General features: G+C 41.1%; 1 protein-coding gene across 21 annotated transcripts in view; it reads left to right on the forward strand.

The window, feature by feature from the left end:
• The first annotated feature begins 2,940 nt into the window (after positions 1 to 2,940).
• mark2b (MAP/microtubule affinity-regulating kinase 2b) overlaps positions 2,941 to 23,539 on the forward strand; it is a 51,614-nt gene continuing 31,015 nt past the window's right edge. For 11 of the 21 annotated variants that reach the window (XM_034219497.1, XM_034219752.1, XM_034220128.1 and 8 more), the window contains exon 1: positions 2,942 to 4,214. In XM_034219497.1, the coding sequence (XP_034075388.1) occupies positions 4,164 to 4,214 (51 nt within the window). In that variant the 5' untranslated portion in view covers positions 2,942 to 4,163. Of the gene's footprint in view, positions 4,215 to 23,539 lie in introns of all 21 variants that reach the window. The other 10 variants (XM_034220211.1, XM_034220572.1, XM_034220721.1 and 7 more) reach the window with 2 other exon arrangements.

Raw genomic sequence — 23,539 nt, forward strand, 5'->3', positions numbered from 1 at the left:
TTTCCAGAATAATTGACCCACTAGGTTTGACACTTAAAACAGAACGACACATTAATAACATCCCTGTTGGCCCGGTAACCAGCACTAACATGAGCTAATGTCACCCTCTGATGCTCTCTTCAAAGAGCCACAGCTAAATGGAGACATTTGAATAAAAGATAAATGGAGCTCAAGAAGGATTATCTTCAATTCTGCAGAAAGGCTGATAATGGACATGAATGTGGCTGGTAAGGTGAATACACTTTTAGTATAGCAGCTTTCACACAAGAAATGACAAACAACAAAAACTGCTAAACCATTTATACATAAAATGTTCAAAAAAATAAAATAAGTAGCCATATTTGCAGCATGCACGTATACACAATATTCACTGCAGCAGCAAAGATAATTCATATATTTTATATATTTCTATAAGGATTTATTGTATGATATGACTAACTCTTGCTCTCAAGGTGATTGTAGCCGTCTATACAGATTCAGCCTATTTTTGGTCTTGTTCTCAAATTTAGCCCACGCTGCTGTGACTCAGCACCTGCTAACTTGCTGGGTTTAGAAAGGATTTCAATCTAGGCCATGGAACAAAGCAGGAGAAGGATGATCCGTAGAGTTTGCACACTCATTCATTTTATGTGTGTTTGTACTCTTTTTGTACTTCTCTTGATTGTCTCCTCTTCCATAGTCAAGTCAATGCTGCACTGTAAGGCAATACTATTAACACAGAGTGAACTAGATTCATGTTGAAATGCAAAAAGGCTGCAGAGACAGCCTGCTAGTGATGCATCAACAGTCTGCTGTACAGGATGGCAGAGGGGAATGATTGGCCACATATAAAAAATAACATTACAGCCTCAATCTGGCGGGATACAGTTGGCAGCCTGAGGTAGGAGACTGGAGATAAAAAGCATGCTATGTCTTTTAATGTTCATCCAATAAGACTAAAAAATACTCTCATATCAAATGCAATTAACGGTTTCCAGTTTAACCTCCCACTCAGTGCGGCATTTTCCTCCACAGAAGAAGTATGGCAGCCAAAAAATGCATTTTCATCCAAATATTTACGAGACACAGCAGGAAGTAGTCTCTCAACGATAGGCTGTGGGATATGTTTATTTAATTCAATAGATAGTGTTCTGTAATATACACAGGCATCCTGTAGGTGGCGACACTTCCGCACATTTTCACAATCAACAACCGAGACGAGAGCCTTTTTCCTTTTTTACCCTTTTTTTCAACAATTCCTGCAAACTCAGGCAGATCATTTAGACAAATTAACTAATACAAAGGGAACAACAGATGCTATGGATTTACAGAACATAAAAGGATACAGATAACAACAAGGGACAGCATGTTAAATCGCAAACATCGCAGCCATAACAAATTGACATAATTAGAAGTAAATAAATAAAATATAAGGTAGAAAAAAGAAGATGGAAGGAATAAAGTATATATGAATGTATGGTTTGATCTGATTGCTTAAAGGTGGATTATTTGTTTATATTTTATATTAGGTCGGTGAGCTTTGTATGACGGTTTGGTTTAGTATTACTAATTAAAACTAGACTCATACAGCTCATGAAAAACCTGAAAAAAAAATATAAAAAAATTAAATACGGTCTCTTGTGATCGACCGTCAAACTGGATATGCTCCAAAACACTGAAAAAGAAAAAAAGGACATATTCTGCCAAGTCAGTTGGATTAGTGTGTGAGTGTTTAATGATTGATAAGTTACAAGAAAGGCCCAGTGATTCCCTCTGGTACAGGATATTAATTATTATATAAATACTGTTCAATGCACTGAAAACTGAGTTTTTTGTCTCCTATAACAGTGTTCGTGTACCCCTGCGTTTGCACTCCTTCCATCATCAGGGATGTGATTTTTCCCTCGATTCACTGGGAAATCCTGCCAGTTGGACGCTCTCCCAGTCAAGCCTCTCATACCCCTTGATTTCCTGATTTATTTTTTTATTTCTCCATAACATCCTTGCATTGTGCAGATGGTGAACACCGGTGACTAGTCTCTGCGGACCTCCTGATTGACAGAGTTTAGACATCACCACTTCTAACGGAAGCCATATTTCTTCGTCGGTCCATGGCTGTTGCTAAGTAACTTGAAAAATGTCTGTGCCAGCTGTCAGCATCTCACCGTCACATTTATGGACACATTTTTACAAATTTCATTTCTACAGCTGTGCGAAGAAGACACATATTTGACACCACGGGCAACAGCAGAGCAAAAATAAGAGATATGAGGTCTTTAAAATGTGACCTCAGTCTATTCTTTCAATGAACATTGACACATTCATTTGTTTGAGGGCACCAGGGTTAACATTTTGAACTAGATTTGGACATAGAGCCCCTTTACAAATTAGGGCAACAGGATTAATTAATAAAGCGAGACTTAGATTGAATTTAATTTGTACACATTTTCACAAATGACCAGAAGCAACTGTCAAAAGAGTGGATTATTGTTGGGGACCCTGGGGTTCTATCAACCAATCATTACTGTATTGGCCTATAGACTCAAGATTAAGTAAAAACCATAGGTAAAAACACAACACATAATAAATAACATACAATTGACAATACAAAAAATAAAAACTTAATTTCTATAACTATCTTAGACAAGATGCCATTAATGGAGGTTTATTCTGTTCAATTGGAAATCTTGCACCTAAAAACAACTGTTGAAATGCATCTTTGCCTCAGCTGTGATTGCTTCTGAAGCATTCAAAGCAGATATCTGGGGACCCCATAACAATGTCATATCTCAAAATCAAAATCTCAAATTGATTTTGCTTTTCAAACTTAAGTTGTACACAGAATATCCTGCTGCACCTGCCATTTAATAAACTAAGTCAACAGTAAAGGCTCGGAAAAAGCCGATTGGAGCCGAGTGCAGTACGAACCCCCTCCCTCTCTAATCGTTTCGTGGTGCAAGCAGCCATGTTGCCGCGAGCTTGTTCCGGTATCAGGGCAGGATCGTGCGCATAGACTGCAATCGGGCGCAGCTCCTCGCCTCTCTCCCCCTGTCGACCGTGACACGCACCTCCTAACGAGAAAACCCCAGTATACCAATAATGGATTTTACAACCTGATGATCCCTTTTTGAGTCGGCGGGTCTTGGGAATAACAGCAGTCGGTGTAACGACAGGACGAGCTGGTAAATCGCCACACTGCAGTGCAGCACTGTTGAGCGACCTTATTCCAATCACGCAACACAAGGAAGAGCGCCGGTGATTTCCGTGGATTTAGAGTTTTGTGGGCTGCTCTGTGGCAGTCAGCACCGCCGCGGCCGCAGGAGGAGCAGCTAACTAGCTAACTTTACTTCGAAAGAAACACTCAATTCGCTACATGGGCTAATTTTGGCCAGCCTGTAAGCTAGCGCAACAGATTAATTCGTGTTTTTCACCTGCCATGTGACCAGTTTACATGGTGGTGCTTTTATTTTTTGGATACCCTTACCCTGGATATCTCGCTGGGAACATTTTGAATAGTTTTGTGGGAGTTAGGAAGGTCGAGCCCTCGCCGGGAATAACTTTGGCCTGAAAGTTTGCAGAACCAGGACCTGGCTTCAAACCTGAAAGGAAACATCCCTGCCACAAAAGCATCGACACTGTGTTATGAAACCGACTCTGGTAAACGTTTGTTGTAGATTTGGGCGACAGTTGACGCTTCCTCGGACGTTAGTTAGCAACCTTACAGGTTAGCATGCTAGCCACCTAATTGAACCTTGTCTCGTCCAATACAACCAACTTTTCTTCGTGCTAGCACAAGTAGCTAGCCGGCCAAAACGTCATTAAGTTGGTAGCTCCCTGGTCACAATTGGCACTGCTAACTGGAAACTGAATGTATTCACAACAAGACCGAAGCTGAAGAAGACATTTAGCTTTTTCCTGTTTTGTGCTTGTTGACAAACATGGGACGTGCGGTTGCTGCTAGTTGGGTTCAGCTAGCTGGCTAACTCGGCTAGCCACTGATGTGGGTTTCAACTTGTTGATTCACGGGCTATCTGTCGTGCTGCTAGCTGGCTAGCGCTGGACTTCTGCTGGAAATTTTCCTCTGCCCTCAGCTAGACAGATTTTAAATGTACAATAGACACTGAAGAATCGTTTTTGTTTAATTGTTTCCTTCCCCCTTTTTGGCAACTTAAAGTCTTCAAAAAATGTCAACAAGGACCCCACTGGTGCAAGTAATTGAAAATACAGCTGGGCAGGTAAGACTCTAAGATCATTCTCCATATTACTGTTGATATTTGTTTACCATTAACTCTACTTCAGTATGATATTCCTATATGCTGTGGATAGAGGCCCTGTTTGGCCTTCTCCACAGTCTCTGGTTGTCTCTTTGCTTTTTCTCTCTGTTGTCTTTGCCACACAGCAGTGATTCACCAGCCTTGCCTACGCACTCACACTGGATTTCCCACTCTTTGCAGAATAGAAGAATACATTTAGGTTTATGTTTAGTCTGTGTGTTGGGCATGTCCTCCTACTTGACTTTTCAGTACTTTGACCTGTTGCAATGCAGACAGGCAGTCAGACAGTTCCACATAATTGCTATATTGTACAGAAACCCTATAATGTGTAACATATATTTTTTAATGCAATCTTGTGTGACTTGCGCCTCACAGCTTTATGTTTATATGCACAGTAAACATGTATTGAAGCCATCATCAATACGTTTTGTATATTGCTAGGTTTTGTGTTTGGGTGGTGTTTGAGAAACTTTTCTATTAGAATGTTGACTTTTGTTGTAGGCTTGATACCTTGTATGTATGTATGTTTTTTGCAGAAAATATTGATTTGAAAATTCTGTTGTACAGGCAAGGCTTAAAAAATCCCAAAGGAGATTTAAAAATGGCATTGTATTTATGCAGGACAATATTGGGAACCTTGAATATGCAACAAAGCTTTAATGACAAAAAGAAGCATTTGGGGCTGTGTGATAAAAGTAAAAAGGGTTTTAAGGTTTTTGATGCAAACTTGTAAGAAACAAGACTCATCTATCAATAATTGATTAATTTAAATTGGAAATATCATTTCTAGGTGCTGGTACAGGGGGTGATTCTCAAACTCACTCACAAACCATATCCGATTCTGACCTAAATCTACTGACCCTTAAGCAGAGGCCAGAGGGATTCTAAAAAACACTATAAATACCTTTCAAATATGCAAAGGCTTTTCAGAGCTGGAGATTCAAGAAGTATACATTTCTATTAACTTGAATAGACAAACACACTGGTAGTGTGCTGTAAAGATTAAAAAACAAAAGACCCCTGAACTGTGCTCTGAAAAACATTATTAGAGGGCCTGGAAAACAGCCCTTTTCCAAGACGGCATCTGTCTTAATCTTGTTGACAGTTTTATCTGGAGATTCATTGTAATTGGGACAAAGATGCACATTCTCACATGAAAACCATTATAGTTTCCGATACAGAGCATGACATGCATTACTTGGGGCAGCTGTTGACAAACATCAACAGATTGAAAAAAATCTCTTTTGAGTGATGGATGGAAACATTGTCCGTCTACATGTTGAAAGACTAGCTAGTGGGTGATGTCACCCCGAGTGCGAGCTAAACCAAGTTCTATATTTGTGACGCTTAAGTGTCTATAGGTAGGTCAATGTAGCTGCGGTGACAATTCAGTGTGATGGATTGTTTGAGCAGTTGGTCAGTAGCTTTGATAAGTATAGCAACATAAATAAAGCAGATGAACACAGAAGAAAAACGTGTGGTTAAAACCCTTTTTATTGAACAGTTTTTTACAACCTTGGCTTGGCTATTTGAAAAACATAAACAATAGGAGCATTATTATATTGTACTTTAATTGAATCTGTTGCAAGAGCTGCCCTCTGTCAAACAGTTTTCTACCTGAAATGATGAAAGCCAATCACAGGTGTGTAAAATCAGCTGCACTGCCTTCCAGACTGCAGATATGATCCTACCAGCCAATATGGAAACCTCTTGGTGTTGGAAACTCAATGGTTAAAACATGTAGGCTGTGTTCGCTTCTTGCAATAAAATGCTGACAGAAATCGTCTGTTGATACCATGATCTAGCTGCGAGTGTATAATGGATCACAGCTTCCATTACAATCCAAGCAGACAGCTAAACTGGTAGGTGTAGGCAAATAAGTACACACATACATATTCCTACAGGGCTACACCCTTACCTGGAACAGAGGTCAGAAACAATACAGTTCATTACATAACCCTTTGACTGTAGCAGCTTTAAACACACACTGAGTACAAAACCAAAGTGCAGTAGCTTGGTGATAAATAACGCTCACTCTTGACTTCCTGGTTTGCCCTGTTTGTGTACCCTTTAGTGAAGTACCTGAAGCAATACAACCTCCTTTGTGTAGATTTGTTGTAGTGCTAATGTTGGTCAGAATGCACGGTTTACTCTTCCTGCAGCAACTAGTGGGGTTTTAGGAAAAAAGTTTGGGGTCATGGCTAGTCCGCAACTGTGTTTGTAGGCAAAAGGTCACAGATGGATACTCCCACACAAACACAGTCTGTTTTAAAAGGCCATGTATAGAAAGCCTTTGGTGTCGGGTCTCAAGATACAGGACAAAATGGCACCGGACATGAAGACGGGTTGAGTGTTGACATGACTGTCCCTGGTCCCTGTCATAGATGTATATTTTGATCTGAATAGTCAATGTGTCGCCAGGTAAATAACGAATTATCTCAAAAATATCCTCACCTTGTCTCTGCAAAAAAGACTGTTTGAGTACAGGGCTGTAACCAGTGTTGCAGATGATTGTTGACTTGTTTGGTCTATAAAATGGTGAGCAATGTAGATCAGTGCTCCTCACAACCTAAGATGATGTCTTCAAATATTGTGGTTTGTCCACAACACGAGTAAAGAAACCAGAAATATTCATATTTAAGAAGATGGATTCATTTAATTTGACTAAAAAACAACAAATGTTATCAATTATCAATGTTGTAAGTTGTAAAATACTAATTCACTGATTCATCTTTTCATCTTAAGTCCCTTACACACCAAGCCGAAATAGATATCGGGCCGTCGATGAGCGTCGCCCTACTCAGATTGGTGTCTTGGTGTGTCCCGCACCGTCGTGTCTTTTCGGCTGTGCCTACACCTTCCGCCGCCGATTCGACATGTTGAATCGGGAGGCTAAAGGCCCTCGGCCAAAGAAATCACTCTGATTGGCTGTTCAGCTAGCGAATCAGTGCATGAGAAGCGAAACGGAAGTGAGGGACCCAAACAAACTATTAAGAAGGCAAATCTGAGATTTCATTTACCTCCAGCTCTCGACAAAGGTTTGGGAAAGCCCCGTGAGCTTCTCGCTGTAGAGTGAAAATGGAACGCACACGCTATTTGTTGTTTGTTTATATCACGCAGTCTGTCTTCCGGTTGTTGTCTCTTTTGAATGACAAATACACACTACTGCTGGTAAGGAGAGTTATTGCCACTCACGCATGCGCAGTTTGTACGTGCAACTTGGCCGTTGGCTGAAGTCTTTGCGGTGTGTTCCAGTGCGAAACATAAGACGCAGGCGACGTTCCGTCGGGACGTGTTCTTTGATGTCAGTTTGCTGTGTAAGGGCCTTTAACCTGACTGAAATTAACAGACAAAGCTTTAAAAGTTTATTTTTACATACAATTATGATAATGGTGATTTCCTTGATAATAATCAAACGTTTGGAAGCCATTTTTGCACACATTCGTTGAACTCGGCTGTTCAAGGTTATAAACATATTTTTGGGTAGTGTTGTAGAAGTAGCTGACCAAGCCAACCTCCATCCTGTCACTATAAACAGTCACTGGGCACGTATCATAAGAGAGCTGTCAAATGTAGTGAAGTGACTTGTGACATCTTTCTGACGGTGTGAAATAGCAGAAATGTTGAGGGGCTCTGATCTGACCTGTTGCCTCACAAGGTTTTGTCCTGGCTGTTAGGTATGACACTCTTCGGTGTGACAATAGTTTAACCTTGAGTACCTGGATTTGTTTTGCGCAAGATGGTGATAAAACTGATATAATAAATTAAAAAGCCTGAAGGTTTTGTTTCAGTATCTATGTGATCTAAGAATGGTGGCTTATTAGTCCAAAAGGGGGAATTGCATAGCTTGTGTTTGCTGTAGGTTCTCACTCTGTGTCCACTTCCCCAGACATGATCAGTTGATTGTCTGATTTCCTGTTTTACAATGTTCCCTCTCTATTCATTGAGTCACATCTTCTGAAAAGACAGAGTAAAGCAGCCAGAAATACTGGTCTGCCTCTTAAATTGTTACTTCATCCTCCATTTCATTGTTTAGGTAGTTGCACACTAGCCAAGCAAGCTGGATCCTCCCCGCATTGAAGTGTAATGGATTTGAAACATTTATTTGTCCGAATGATATTTCCTATACGTCTAAATTAAGTAAAGTGCATTTAGGGCTTGATTGTAATATTTTCATTGGGTTTACTCGAGGTTTATTTATACAAGACCGTCCATCTCTAAAGGAAATAAAACAAGGAAGAAGGAAATAAACAACACATTTACAAGATGATATGAAGTCATTTAAGGTCTGAATTATTCCAAACCTGTTTTGATGAATTAAGGCATGGACAAGCTCCCACAAAATCTTGACATGAATACAGTATAAAGCTAAACTCTTTTTATGGAAGACATGTTTCCAGTGTACCTGTGTGTGCAGTTTTATTTTCTGACCCAAGTTAACAACGGCTGTCATGTTATTCTTGTATTGACTTTTATCGAGCAGGAACAATGGGATGGGATCAGTGGGATTCCCGTGGGACAAAATGACTTTTAAGTTGTATTGTAGAGTTTGGTGACTGGATGGGAATAAAGATAATCATCTGATAGTCAATCTTATGTGCAGCTGTCTGAAGATCAATGTGAAGACTTCAACATTCTCTTTTAAACACTCATTAAAACCCAGAAACCTAGAGGTACCCTGTAAAAGTACCTTTCTTTTCCATCCCATCTTTCAAACAAGCAAAAGTTACGTTTTCACTCTGTGTTATATTATACAGTAAGGTGCTGTGTGATTTGCTATCTGCGATACATGTGTGCTATTGTGTGTGAGAATGTTTCAAACCAAAGAGGAACCCACTCAAAACTTAACTGCAAAGCGCTACTCATGCTACAGAAGGTTGAGGCTCTGGTCAATACAGAATTGGTAAAAAAAGAGCCAGAGGATCGGAAAGCAAGACATTAAATGAAGAGAAGGAGTTGTGATGAAAGGGTTTGTGTGACAGTGGCTGTTGTGAGTATTGAGAGTGAGAATGAACGATATCAATGTCTTTCATAGTTTTAGCAATAGCATTTTTCCCCATTTAGGACTGAATTGTTTAAGTAAAAATCTGGTTATCCCTCGCCCTAGTTTCCAATCTATTCCAGTTTGACCTTTGTAACCCGCACCATGACTGAAGAGTTGACGGTTGCAGGTTCAAAATGCCTACAAGCTCCACAGCAACGAAAGACAAAGCAAACACAGTATTGGAAATATGAGTGTAGCTGAGCACAGTTTGATGTATTTCATCTGACACCTTGGGAGTGTGAGAGCTTGGTAGAGAATCTCCCTGCGAGCGAGCTGGAAATTCAATATAAATGAGAGAGAAACACTGAATGTGTGAGGATACCGACACAGGCATGCTGGTGAAGATGTGTTTTGATATTCTAGTGTTCACCTCTTTGCCTGTCCTTATTCCTTCTCCCCTTGAATGACTCATCTTGTAAGCAATCTATAACACACATGCGCTTTCTCACACACGTTGCTGTTACGCCCAGGAAACCATAAATTATGCCTCTCTCTTTACCAGACCAGTCACTAGGCAGATGAACAGAAAGACAGAGCTAGCCAGGGCCCTAGCAACAGAGAACCTGCCGCAAACACACACTCAGACACACACAGTAGACCAGACACTCCATCACATTCACAAATGTTCTTGTCGACACACACACACACACACACACACACACACACACACACACACACACACACACACACACACACACACACACACACACACACACACACACACACACACACACACTCTAGCAGTTTCCTCATTTTCCCCCTGCACATAGACAGTTGGCTGTTAATAGGATTGGAATTACATTTTGATTCATGGGCAGTTGTCCATTTAAACCTGGATTTCCGGTGGAAACATAAATATCGGACGAGCAGCCACCTAGGTGTTGAAAAAAACAATGCAGTGAAGTTCAGTGCTTTGTCTGTGTGTCAGATTGTCCAAGGGTAAAACAGGCCTTTCCAGTCGAGCCGAGTGGAAGGTGTGGCAGCTAACTGTCGACCTGCCATTTGAAGGGCTTGACGTCATTCAGGTGTAGGCGTGTGGATTTCTTTCTCAGGGCGTCAATGTATTTTCCCTTTTTCTGTGAAGTCATCTGGTGTTAGTCACCCATGAATACTTGGAATCCTCCCGGTGTCAAAATGTTTGTTTTGATTTGTAGGAAAAGTTAAAGGAATAGTTTGGATTATTTGAAGGAGAGTTGTATTCATCCCTAGTCAGTGTTTGCATGTATTTAGAATATTTTCCAGGCTTTAACTTGCCATTAGTTAGCCATTTCCAACAAGGAAATTAATGTTATCTATGCTCTCTTCAAAGCCACCAGACTCCATTGACAAAAAACTAACAAGGAAGTTGCAAGTCTACCTTTGCCTTGATTAGTATTAATTAGTGGTGCACGATAATTATCGGCCCGATAATTATCGGTCCGATATTAGGAATTATGACGTCATCCCGATAAACCCGATAAAAGTATTAATAGCCCCGATAATATACAATATATTTTTGGGTAAAAAAAAGAAAGAAATACTGCGGTGTGGGTGGATTGGGATGAGGGGCGCTTGTTTTTCACTCGGCTCCTCCCGTTTTGCCAGTACTGTGGTATTAGTGGTTTAGGAAGAGGGGAGTTTTTCACAAATCCAGCGCTCCCTAACTCATGCCTGGCTGTGACGTAAATGGTGTGCGGCCGTGAAGCCAGGACAGTAAACAAACATGTCGTCGGTAGTATGGGACTATTTCAAAGTTTCAGAGTTAGATAGTTCGCTTGCTATTTGTGTTAACAAATGCAATGCAGAAGTTCCACGAGGAGGAAAAAAGGCAACGAGCTATAATACTAACAACCTGATTAGTCACCTGAAACATCGCCATCGCTACGATGGTGTGTTAAAAGCGTACGAAGACGCCTGCGCTGCTAAACTAGCGGCAAATCCAAAGCCAGCTGCAAAGGCACCGGGGCTTTTACCTATCGAGGCTTTTGAAAAAGGCAAGAAGTTTGCCAGAGACGACCCCAGGGCTAAAACGATCTCTAACTTCATCATATAAATGATGGCGCTTGACGAGAGTCAAAACTGTTCTTGGCTTTGTTTTGTTCATAGTAGTAATGCTCATGTCCTTTGCTCACTACTAGTCTTTTTTTTACCACCAGGTGTGCAAAAACTACAGGTACATTTAATATATATATATATTATATTATTATCGGTTATCGGTATCGGTCTTGAGAAGCAGGAAGTTATCGATATCTGTATCGGTTTCAAAAAACCAATATCGTGCATCCCTAGTATTTATGTGTTAGTGTTTGATCTTGTTGCCTCTAAAGGGTTCATTTGGATTACCTAATGTCACACAATAACAGAAACAAACCAGCTCATCCAGGCAGCAATAGACTTTATAAATAAAGCATTCATTTAGATTGTGGCTTTTTTATCATGTAAAGAACAGATTTTCAATAATTGCTTTTATGTTGATGGCAAGCTTTAATGCTACAACCAAACACTAGTAATTAGCTTTCTATCCAAAAATACATTTCCCATGTCTAACACGGTCTGTGTTCTGTTTGATGTGTTATGAGACTACTACATTTGTATTCATCTACTTCAGTGTTTCCCACAGATCTGAAATATACTTTTGGTGGGTGGGTGCGGTAGTGGAGCACGCTCGTCAACTGTTCGCCGGAGCCTCGCAGCGAGGTTACAGCGGAGCGCAAAAAAAAAAACTAAATGGGTCGCGAAATATACTTTGGCGGACGTTAATATACCTGGGCTGCCCGCCCAAGTAAAGTCTATGTGTGGGAAACCCGGGTCTTTAAAGCAAAACTAGTATTAACCTTCAATTTGTAGCCCAAACTATGAACACTTTGCATCTGTAGTTTAAATCTCAGTCCCGTTTCCACCATTATTATCCTGCAGGATTAGCTTTGTCCATTACATGCAATATCCTGATCTCTGCTGAGTCACACTGATTCCTAAATACAGAAAGATATATATTTGAGTGAGAACCAGTAATAAGCATGCCACATGATCAAGGTAATGATTTTCAAGTTTTGATGAACCCAGTTACTTTATTAAATCTTTACTTGAAGACCTATTGGGACTTGTAATCATAATTTGTCTTTGCGTATATAATGATGGCACTCTTCCTGCGAGGGCATTTCTTTTTTCCTTGGAGTTCTATTATTTAATATAGAGTAGTGTCAGCAGTCTTTGTTTCAGGCGAGGTGGCCCAAATCTCCTATAAAACACGGTGGGGAATCCCTTTCCCCTATCTATCTACACATATCTATATTTTCCTCAGTTTTTCTTTTAACTCTGCCACCCTGTGAAAGCTGAGCTAAACAGACCCGGTTACTCTGGTGGCTCACATGCACGGCCCTCACACACACACACACACACACACACACACACACACACACACACACACACACACACACACACACACACACACACACACACACACACACACACACACACACACACACTCAGTTGCATAGCAGCAGAACGAGGGCACGCAAGACAGTGCTGTGCAGCATGTCCCAACTGTGACAGCAACAGAGCAAATGGGGGCTCTGAATTGATTTGACACACACACTCGCATGGACACACACACAAATATACACTTACCTAAGAGGTTAGGGGTAATCCAGTTCAAGAGCAGACACACGCGACACTACATTCACAGCAAACTGAGACTCAGCGTGACACCACCTTGCTAAAGTAAAGGGCCTCTCACAAATGTCCTTAGCCTTATGCGGACAGTTTGTATTGCTATTATGCTATATAAGCTATACTGTTTATTAGGGATGCACGATATTGGTTTTTTGAAACCGATACCGATAACTTCCTGCTTCTCAAGACCGATACCGATAACAAAAAAAAATGTACGCCACTAATTATTTTAACGCGATTAACGCATGTGTATTTTTTTTTCCTTGGCCGCCCCGTAGTTTCAGAGCGCATCGAGTTTAAAATACCATCTACAAGCTGATGCTGACAGCCCCGCTCCTGCCGCCCGCTTGTGGCAGACCACACTTCCACGCTCACCGGCAGGCACCGACTGGCCATCTGGAGGACCGGGAGGGTGTGTGTATCTGTGGCCCGAGCGAGCGAGAGAGAGATCTTACGTGCATTGTTGTTGTTAGCATCTGGTGCTAGCTAGCTGCGCTAACGGATATGGAGCTGTTTAAATGAAAACAGAGGAGCGACATTTCGCCACAACTGCGCCGGGCACTTGAATTTATGCAGGAAGCCAGACAGTGGGACATTGTACGAAAAGTCATTGTACGAAAAGTCAGCCCCTTCAGCACGGATAGTGCGCAACATGATTGCAGCATCCAGGCAGCTCCGGTTCGAGCATATGCCTTGAGTTCCACATAGCTCCAACACCCATACCACCGACGACATGTTAGTTTACTGTCCTGGCTTCACGGCCGCACACCATTTACGTCACAGCCAGGCATGAGTTAGGGAGCGCTGGATTTGTGAAGAACTACCCTCTTCCTAAACCACTAATACCACAGTACTGGCAAAACGGGAGGAGCCGAGTGAAAAACAAGCGCCCCTCATTCCAATCCACCCACACCGCAGTATTTTTTTCTTTTTTTTACCCCAAAAATATATTGTATATTATCGGGGCTATTAATACTGGTATCGGGTTTATCGGGATGACGTCATGATTAGGGATGCACCGAATATTCGGCCACCGAAAATTATCGGCCGAAAATGGTTAAAAAGGCCCTTTCGGCCGAAAGGGTTTTAGCACCGAAAAAATATCACCGAATGTCAGAACAGGCTTACGTTGGTAACCTAACGTGTTGTTGTGATGACATAATAAAGACGCGGCGACCATGCTCGCGGCTGGCTCACGGGGGGGGGGGGGGGGGGACATTGACCTTTGTCATCGAGATTGTCCTGAGCCTTTAACAAATCGTATTAAATAATCTGATGACAGACTGTAAACAGAATAGCTGAAATTTTAACAAACTAAATAACTCAGTTTCCTCTAATCATTAACCCATGTTTGTATCATGTAGTTAACTCCGTGTGTTGCTGCTAGCATACATAACACCTGACGTGGAAACGTTACTCGTGATGGAGCTACAGAGCTGCTAGAAAGACGGTCGAACCCGGTACATTCCTCCGTCTGCATGCGGTGCACTTTTGCTAAATGTTTAGACAAATTGCTCGTGCTTACATGCTAAACTCTTATTGCACTTATGGTAACAAGTATTCTCCACATCGAGACGGGTAACGTTTAACCACACCTCGGAGCGCGTTCTCTCCGCCACCTCCGCAGTGTGCTCCGCTGCATGTAGCAGCTGCGTGTGTGTAAACTGCCCCGCCCCCTCGCACACAGACGGGGGAGAGAGATCTCGTCTGATCGAAAATACATCATAGACGCATTTGTTGTCTTTGCATATTAGAAACGAGTTGGCGACACTAAGACTGCGATATAATGTTTTTTAGCAATAATACATGACATATATAAATGTACTGTATGCATTCAAAAGTGCTGAATAAATGTTTTATGGACCCATAATAGTGATTATTATTTAAGTTAAGTTTTGCCATAATGTCTATTTCCATAATCAGAACAACATTGGTAACAAATGTATACATTATATATATATATTTCTATTAATCATTTTCGGCCTTTCGGCATTCGGTTTTCGGCCAACTGTTTCCTATTTTCGGTCTCGGTTTCGGCCAAGAATTTCCCATTCGGTGCACCCCTAGTCATAATTCCTAATATTAATTATCGTGCATCCCTACTGTTTATTATATGTTCCCCTACAGAGTTTCATAAGAGGCGACAAAGGACCATGCTATCAAAAAACTAATTATTTTAAAAAAAACTGTGTGCCGTTCACTTAATGATTTTTCAGACTTGCAGTGCTGCGAGCCAGTAGCCCCTATCAGCACTTAAAAAGTTCTTCAGATTTGAGTCTTTAGGGTTAGGATAGCAATCAAGATGCGGCGTAATAATGGAAACAGACTGATTCAACAATTAGACCTTCAACTAGGGATGCTCCGATCGCCAATTTCGGGGCCGATCGCCGGAAACATTATCGGCCGATGCCGATCCGATCGAGTGGGCGGGGCCTAAATGGAAGATTTAAACTTTAAATCTTCCATTTAAAGTGATGGTTAAAACTCAATTAATGGGGCTCATTCACTGGAGCTTCCACAAACAACAATCAACTTAATTATTACATTCAAATGATGTACATTATTCAAGTTTACATTCACTTTGGATAATAACACGGGAGAAATGAGCGGAAGCGCTCTCTTTTCCTCTCTCCCCCCTCTCTCCCCCCTCTCTCCCCCTCTCCCCCTCTCTCCCTCTCCTGACAGCCTGTCAGTATCTCATGCAGCTCACTGATCCAGTAATGAGTGACCCAACAGTAAAGAATAAATATATTAATAACTAGTTTAGCTTGTTCCAGAGGTAGATAAAATAGCTAAGTGTGTTAGGTCCAACTCTTGTGTGTTTCGCTCCGCTTACCGGTCCGGCGGGCGGAGCTGCAGGATTTCTGCTTCACAAACGTTGCATACCGCTATTTTACTGTCTTTTTCGGACACCTTAAAATAATGCCAGACCGGTGAAGCCATTTTGGCGAGCTTGTTTTGCCGCTCACAGAGAAGTGTCATGTATTTTACGTCATGCGATCGGCTCTCGCGATCAACATGTTTAGAGAGCACCGATCGATCGGTAGAGAGTGAGTATCGATCGGAGCATCCCTACCTTCAACCATACTCATTTTAGTTGTTGACCGAGCAGTCTGCCACAAATATTGGATGGAAAGGTAGGAAATTGTGGTAATCTAGTCAACATTAACACGCACAGGATGAAAAAGTGCAGAAAATGATTTACTGCATACAAAGACTTGTCCCCATGGCCGTTTGTAACTGCCTCCTCGGTGACTTCATCCTGGCGAAAAGCTAAGATGAATCAGAAGAACTGTTAAACAGGTGCAGTGACATTTCTCTCAGGCATTTGGCAGCATTTTAACTTGTGTCCTTTTCATTTCCCTCTCATTAGAGTGGTTGTTTCACATGAGTCTTCCCAAAGTTATTCCCTGCTGGGGTTTCCTGCGTAATTGGCTAGTTCCAGTAGCTGTAGCTGCATCCATAATTCGTGTTTATATTTGAGAGATACTATAAAGCAAGCAAAATATGGTGACTAAAAGAGAACAATTCAAAAGTAGCTTGTGTTAGGTTGAAATCTATGACCATTGAATTGAACAACACAAACTATTTGTTTATTGAAAGTGTTTGGTGTAGTTTAGCTTTAATACAGGGCTCGACATTAAGGACTGCCCGATGGCCCGGGGCCATCTAGTATTTAGCTCGGGCAATGGAGCCTCACCTGCTGGTTGCCCGACCGGCCAATCTATTATGTCAGTATCATGCAGCTCGCGGATCCAGTAATGAGTGACCCGACAGTAAAACTAAACATATCTATAACTAGTTCAGGTAGTTTGAGAGGTCATTAAAATAGCTACGTGTGATATTCTAACCTGAAGTGTGTGTTTTGTTCCGCTCACCGCTGCAGGTGATTATGCAGAGCTGGTATCAACTCGTCAGCAGCAGTTGATCTCTCTCTCCCGTCAGATTAGACTTCACTCGCGTTTATGTCCATATCGATCAGATCCAGCTAGTTCTAGATGATATGACTACCTGCTTATTAAAAGACACCTAAACAATAAGTGTCGCTATGCAACCGGGTGAGGCCGCAAAGTATAGCGCAGCATTATGCATTTGTTTACATGCCCACCGGAACCCTGAGGCATTACCAACAGATCAACGCACAATCAACCCATACAGGACATCTCTTTCTCCACATTAAGTGTTAGACATTAGAATTGACTATTCTTGTCTGTCACATACTCTTCTTGTCTGTCACATAAGTGGCGCAACTGAAGTGGTATTGCGCTAAAGGGAAATAATTTTGACCGAAGAGATTTAGATTTGCCGGCTAACGGGAACTCTGACGTCCCATTTTGTGTGCTTCGCGGATGCGCTCGGCTCCTCTCGACTGCTGCTCGGGTCTGCTCGGTCAGCTTCCGGATGAGGAGGCATTCGTTCGACCAACTTACAGTAGATAACATTACAAACATTTTTAATAGTGTAAATAATGTTTGTTTTGGCAGTTATAACTGAATGTAATGTTTTCTACTTTTTTACATCTGGGAAGCCATTTGCCTTCATCAGATGGAAAGTGTCTTGACCAACAACTTAAGTATTTCTTATAGCTATGCAGGGCATGCAAGCGAGCAAACACAAACAAGAACAAACAAACAAGTGAAATGAAGAATAAAATTGAACAATATAATATTGTGGTGGTTCATCTTATAATTCAGTCTAGAGAATGCACCAGACAGCATCTAAGACCTGCAAACATCTAAATGTTCTAGGGGGAGGCCCCCCAAACCCTTCGTGCGTCATTTCGTCCGCGAGCATTTTTCAGGGCAATCTCTATTGGGCTCAGGGCCATCTGTAAATTAGCTTCGACGGCCCACAGGGCCATCTCCCAAAATCCTTAATGTCATGCACTGTTTAATACATGGTACATTTTGTCTTTGCTTTCATTTGTTTGCATTTTTGCAATGGGTTAGCTTTTTCAGATGTAATGCCTCCATCTTATACCCACTTTTTGCTATCATGTTTTCATTTTCCAAACTGCTTTATTTGCAAACGGTCTACAAGAGTAAAATGAAATTAACATCCCCATACACTAAATCTGGAATCTATTTTGAATCAAACCGTGATAATATTAGGATGGTGCAACAAACATGCTCTCATTTAAGGATACTATTAAACTCTCATTTGCTTTTCTTGAAAGCCATCATGCCGTTAAAGAGGAGTATAAATAGAAACAGAAACATATGATGAATAGCAGGGTAGGGAAAAGAAAGAACGGCAGGGAGGAGGGAGGGAGGGAGGAAGGGAGCAAGAGAAAAGGAAGGAACGATGAAAGTGAAACAAACCAACACCGAGATAGAGGGTAGGATTCAGCAAGCGACAAGTCTCCATGGCAACACAGCCATCACGACCTAGAGTTGGGAAGATTGTGTGTGTGTGTCCTCCCACCTACAAATTTGAGTATAATGCAGCAGCTTTCGTATCTGGTTGTTATGTATCCAATAAAGACCCTGTTTGTTCTGAGCTTGTTTGTTTCACATATAGCATCGGTTTGTATCAAAGTGAAAGAGAAACACAAATATTCTTTAACTGTTGGAAAGAGTATAGATGATTGAATAGTAGACATTTTTAAATAGATCTAAAATCTAGTCATGAATCATGCTCTCATTAACTGCACTAATTGTTCTGGTAAATGACAGCAGGTGGCACATTATGACACATGTACTAGCAGATGACAAATGAGTTACATGAAAGCAGCCTACAGGCCTGACGGTAAGCTTGCATGTGGCTGACATTACAACAGCTCTTTTAATGAACTCCAGCATTGGCTTTTTCTTTTTTGAATTAGCACTTCCTGTCAGTGTAAAGGGGGGACGATTATCTTCCACAGAGTGTACAGAGATCTCATCAAATTCAACCACCTCCTTAAAACATATGGCGTCACCTGAAGGGGATCTAAATGATCGGAACACCAATCAAATGTAAATAAGGTCACTGGGGCTGTAATGAATGCTATTTACACCATTAGTTGTGGTAATCACATCATGGGGGGACATTGCCTATATCTATCAAATTGGTGAACATGGGCTCTGGCAGTGTGCCAGCATGAAGACCTTTGGTATAACCTCATAAATTGGGTTGCAGCTCGTTGCTCTTAAATGTAATTAAGTTGGATATGGTTTCCCCCGAAGGTGGTAATTTCAGACTTCAGCCATTCTACATCGGTAAACTGAAGTAATGCTCAATAAGGAAGGGAGAGCTGTACATCTGTAGTTATTTGAAATAAGAGGGAATGGTGTGATTACATTTAATTTGTTAACAGCATGTTAAGGTATTTAGAAAAAACAAGGTGTGCATCAATTACCTATGTTGCAAATGTATTATCTTTTCAATTTACACACGGCATCTATTGCACGTCTGTCCGTCCTGGGAGAGGGATCCCTCCTCTGTTGCTCTCCCTGAGGTTTCTCCCATTTTTCCCTTTAAACTGTGGGTTTTCTCCGGAAGTTTTTCCTTGTACGATGTGAGGGTCTAAGGACAGAGGGTGTCATATAGTCATACTGATATTCTGTACACACTGTGAAGACCACTGAGACAAATGTGATATTGGGCTATATAAATAAACATTGATTGAATTATCAAAATAATAGCTACTAATGAGACCTGTTGGTTTTTTGCTCATTGTCTGGAAAGTTGCCATATTGTAATTGTGTATAATTGGAGTAATGATAGGTCTGTATACTAATACCCCATATTTAGTAAATCAAAAGCACATACAAAAACAATTTGACATAATTAACACAATTTAAGATTTATTTAAAAAAAAAAAAAATCTTCCCCCTTTTCCCCACTATAATCCAGTGCCTCTGCTTTCCTAACTTTAAGTCCAACAACCTAAACAATGAGGCAAAATATGACTGGTCACTTCAGAGTAATGTGATGTGAAAATGGGGAGAACAGTCTGGCAGGCTGATCAGATTATAGCTGATAATTCATCAACTTGATCTGGCATCTCAGTAAGCAGGGCTGAAGGGAGCAAGTTGTTTTCTACAATGGTGATTCAGCTTAGCCTAGTTTGTCATGTTCATTTTCCAAAGTGTGCAAGTTTTTAAGCCCCCATCTACTTGTATCACCCCTACTTTGCCTCCATACTGTTGGTGGTGGTTTTGCCTGTGTTTGCCTATCTTGCGTTTGAGTTGGCGCAAGCCGTCTCTTGATAGCGTGCTAGACACACTTCATGTGCCACTCTTTAGGGTCACTTTCTGGACTCTACTGTATACAAATGTCAGTCTGGTTGTATCTGACTGGCTTCCTGTCAGAACTACAGATTAGTAAAGGTCAATCATAATGAGGCTTGAGTTAAAACACAACCAGTACTGGCTTCTTGGAGTGTGTGTGTGTGTGTGTGTGTGTGTCCGTGTGTGTCCTAGCATGCAGCTGCCCAAAAATGAAGGAAGAATCAGAAGACAAAAATAGTCGGACATGAAAGAGGAGAGGAGGAAGAGTAAAGAGTTACAGACTGTGGACGAGGCAAAGAACTCGGAGGAAACATGTTTGAACTCGAATTTAATTAATTTGAACCATTAAAAGTTTATCCTGCCACCAAGTGGATGGATGATCCATTTAAGCACTAGATAACCAGAGGCTCGAAGTTTGTCTCCGTGTAATGACCTTTCTATCAGTTGTAGTACAGTTACACCATAGTTGTACATGTTACACAGCCTTTGGAAGCTGGTTAAGTTTCACTTTTTCTTAAGGGGAGATAACTCGTAGAGCATATTCCAAAGTTCCCTTGTCTTATAATAACCTCACTAGTGACGAGTGCAGTCATAAAGCTGTACCTCTCTTGTTCTTTTAGTTATGCTACTTAAATCTACTTTCAAAGTGTGAGCTGTTTAGTTTTCAGAATGATAGTCTTTTATGGAAAGTGTCTCTTTCATTTGTTGAGGAACCTTGATGCACTAATTCAATTACACACACACAATGTTATGTTTTCGCTGTGAAAAAAAAAAAGTATTATTATGAAGGGCAGACCATCTATTTGTATTTATTTGTTTTTTTTAGAAAGGGGCAGGTCACATAAGATTTTATTCTTCTCCCTGCTCCTTTTCCATAAATGGTAGTCATGTTTTGTGGCAATTATTGTACATTTGGTTTTGCGTACCATGAGCGGGACAAATAAAAATGAAATGAAATTCAAAATGTTGGAAAGAGTTGTTGTTAGTGATAGCCTAGGTGGCTAGAGAAGTCCTTATATTTTTTTTAGGTTGATTCAAAGCAATTTATACTCAAGTTTTGTCTCTTAGGGCTTCAAGCTGATATTTCCTGGCCAATATCAACACTTGAAATCACAGAGTGCTTTAGATTTGAAAGGCATACATTAATGTTGTCTTAGTCTGCATTGCCATTGACGGCTTTTCCTGTCAGACAGCAAACAAGAAACCAGTTATGCAGGAAACCCGACGAAGTGTTTGACATGCAGTTGTAACTTTTCGGCATGAATGTTTACAAATGATACCAATCCTTTGTCCAGCACTGGAATCAGACTTCTAAAGACGACTTTGTGTCAACACTGAAATGAGTATTCATCGCTTAATGTAAGGACTTTTACTTTTATCCACAAGCTCTGCTCTTTCTTTCAGCCTGTGGCTGTGTCAATGTTTGTCATGCATACATGTACAGGTAAAAAGTCAATGCAAACCTGGTGAGCTTTATATGGCCAAGGAATCAACTTTCACAAGCAGAAATCTAGCTGGGGGAAATCGGGTTAGGCAGAATCCTGGTTACCTAAGTGCATATAATGCATTGAGTCAAAAGGACATTGTGGACTTTCATATGTACACTCGTCCCGTTTCCTACAGCTGTTTACAAGCATTAGACCGATGACAAATATATAATATCGATGTTTCCCTTTTTTATGTGTGTGATTTAAATACCAACGTTTTTATACATATAAAAAAATGGCTGCGATGGATGAAAAGTATTTACCACTGTAGTTGAGGTAGTGGCACTGTTTACTAATCTTCCAGCAGTGCACTTCAACTAAATCATTTTCTACAAGTAATTTTTAAAAAAAACGTTGCCAAGACAAACAATAGAGTTTTAATGCATTTAACAGCATTTTTTCATCAGATAGTAGCGTCTTGGGTTTGTCACAGGGAATGGAATTTTGCATATTTGCATTAAAACAAAAATAAACTATTATTTTTATTTAAGTGAATCGGCCTTGTAAGCCCAGGCATTTTCCTGATTAATGGCTCGTCCGAGTATCAAAAATCTAATAAACAAAATAGTATGCCTTCTCAGTTTCTAGAAGCCTTGGGAAATGATTCAAAGCTATAAATCGTCTTTCTATGGTCAGATTAAGTTTCATTGTCTTGAATAGTGTCCGCATGTGGCATTGTCGGTCTCCCCCCCCCCCCCCCCCCCCCCTCTTACATGATCCAAAAATAAAATCATTTGCTTCTCCCTCACGCAAGCCCACATAAGGTCCTTCCTGTGTTCTCGGTTTAATGTAACTGTCATTTGTTTTTAATCCAAGTCCCCCTGCTTGTGTTAAAAGCTTAATCTGGCCTATTACACTTTGTACATGTCTGCACTGTCAGCATGAGGATGTGGGGGGGGGGGTTTGTGGATGGGACGCAGACATTAGATCATACCATCTGGAGCAATAAACGCACAATGAAGTAATCATGGTTATCCAAGTTTCCCATGGCTGAAGATACGGTAACGTGGGGAGGAAGATGTTGATAAAAAAAAGTGGTTTGTGGGTAATTTGGGACGTAGGGCGAGCCTCTAATTTGTTCGAGCCTGAGAGAGATAATTAGGTGAATAAAGAGGACGAGATGATTTGTGCGAAACCTCCTCACTCCGCACCAACAGTGTGAATTTCACTTGCCCGTCTCTCTCATTGGTGTCAAACCTCAGAGAGGTGTGTGATTTATGCCGCTGAGTGCATGTCTGTGATCCCACACCGAGTGGGTGTCTGTTCGCTGGTGTTTGTGCCACAGCCCCATGTGTGTGTTTGCGTCTCGTCACCCTGGAGCCAGTCGTCCTCTCCTCTGACCCTGATCCCCGTCACCTGTCCGCTTAGATCACACACACACACACACACACACACACACACACACACACACACACACACACACACACACACACACACACACACACACACACACACACACACACACACAATTGCTCTGACCCTTTCCTGGAGTTGAAACCCAATCGCAGTAGCCAACCATGTAAAACTTGCCAGCACAGCAAGGTTTTGTTTTTGTTTTTGTGGGTGTGTATGACTCGAAAGACCTTCTGTCTGCTGTAGGGTGAACTGAAGCATTTTTAGCTTGTATAATAACTTTTGAAATAACTGTATACACTACTGGCCCTTGTAGGTTCAAAAGAAAGTCACACATGCAGTCGGAATCAGATCATAAATGTTTTATTATTCACACAGCGTATACATTTATCATCACAATATCAATATGTTCCTAAATGGTGAATATTGTTTGGACTAGAGGCAGTGTAACATTAACCAAAGTAAAACAGTGACAAGAGTTGCATCGAGACTAAACTCAGTGTCCCAGCAGCTTTACCTTGATCCTGGTGTTATTAG

This window comes from Gymnodraco acuticeps, unplaced genomic scaffold, assembly GCF_902827175.1.
Source record: "Gymnodraco acuticeps unplaced genomic scaffold, fGymAcu1.1, whole genome shotgun sequence".
Taxonomy (NCBI): Eukaryota; Metazoa; Chordata; class Actinopteri; order Perciformes; family Bathydraconidae; genus Gymnodraco; species Gymnodraco acuticeps.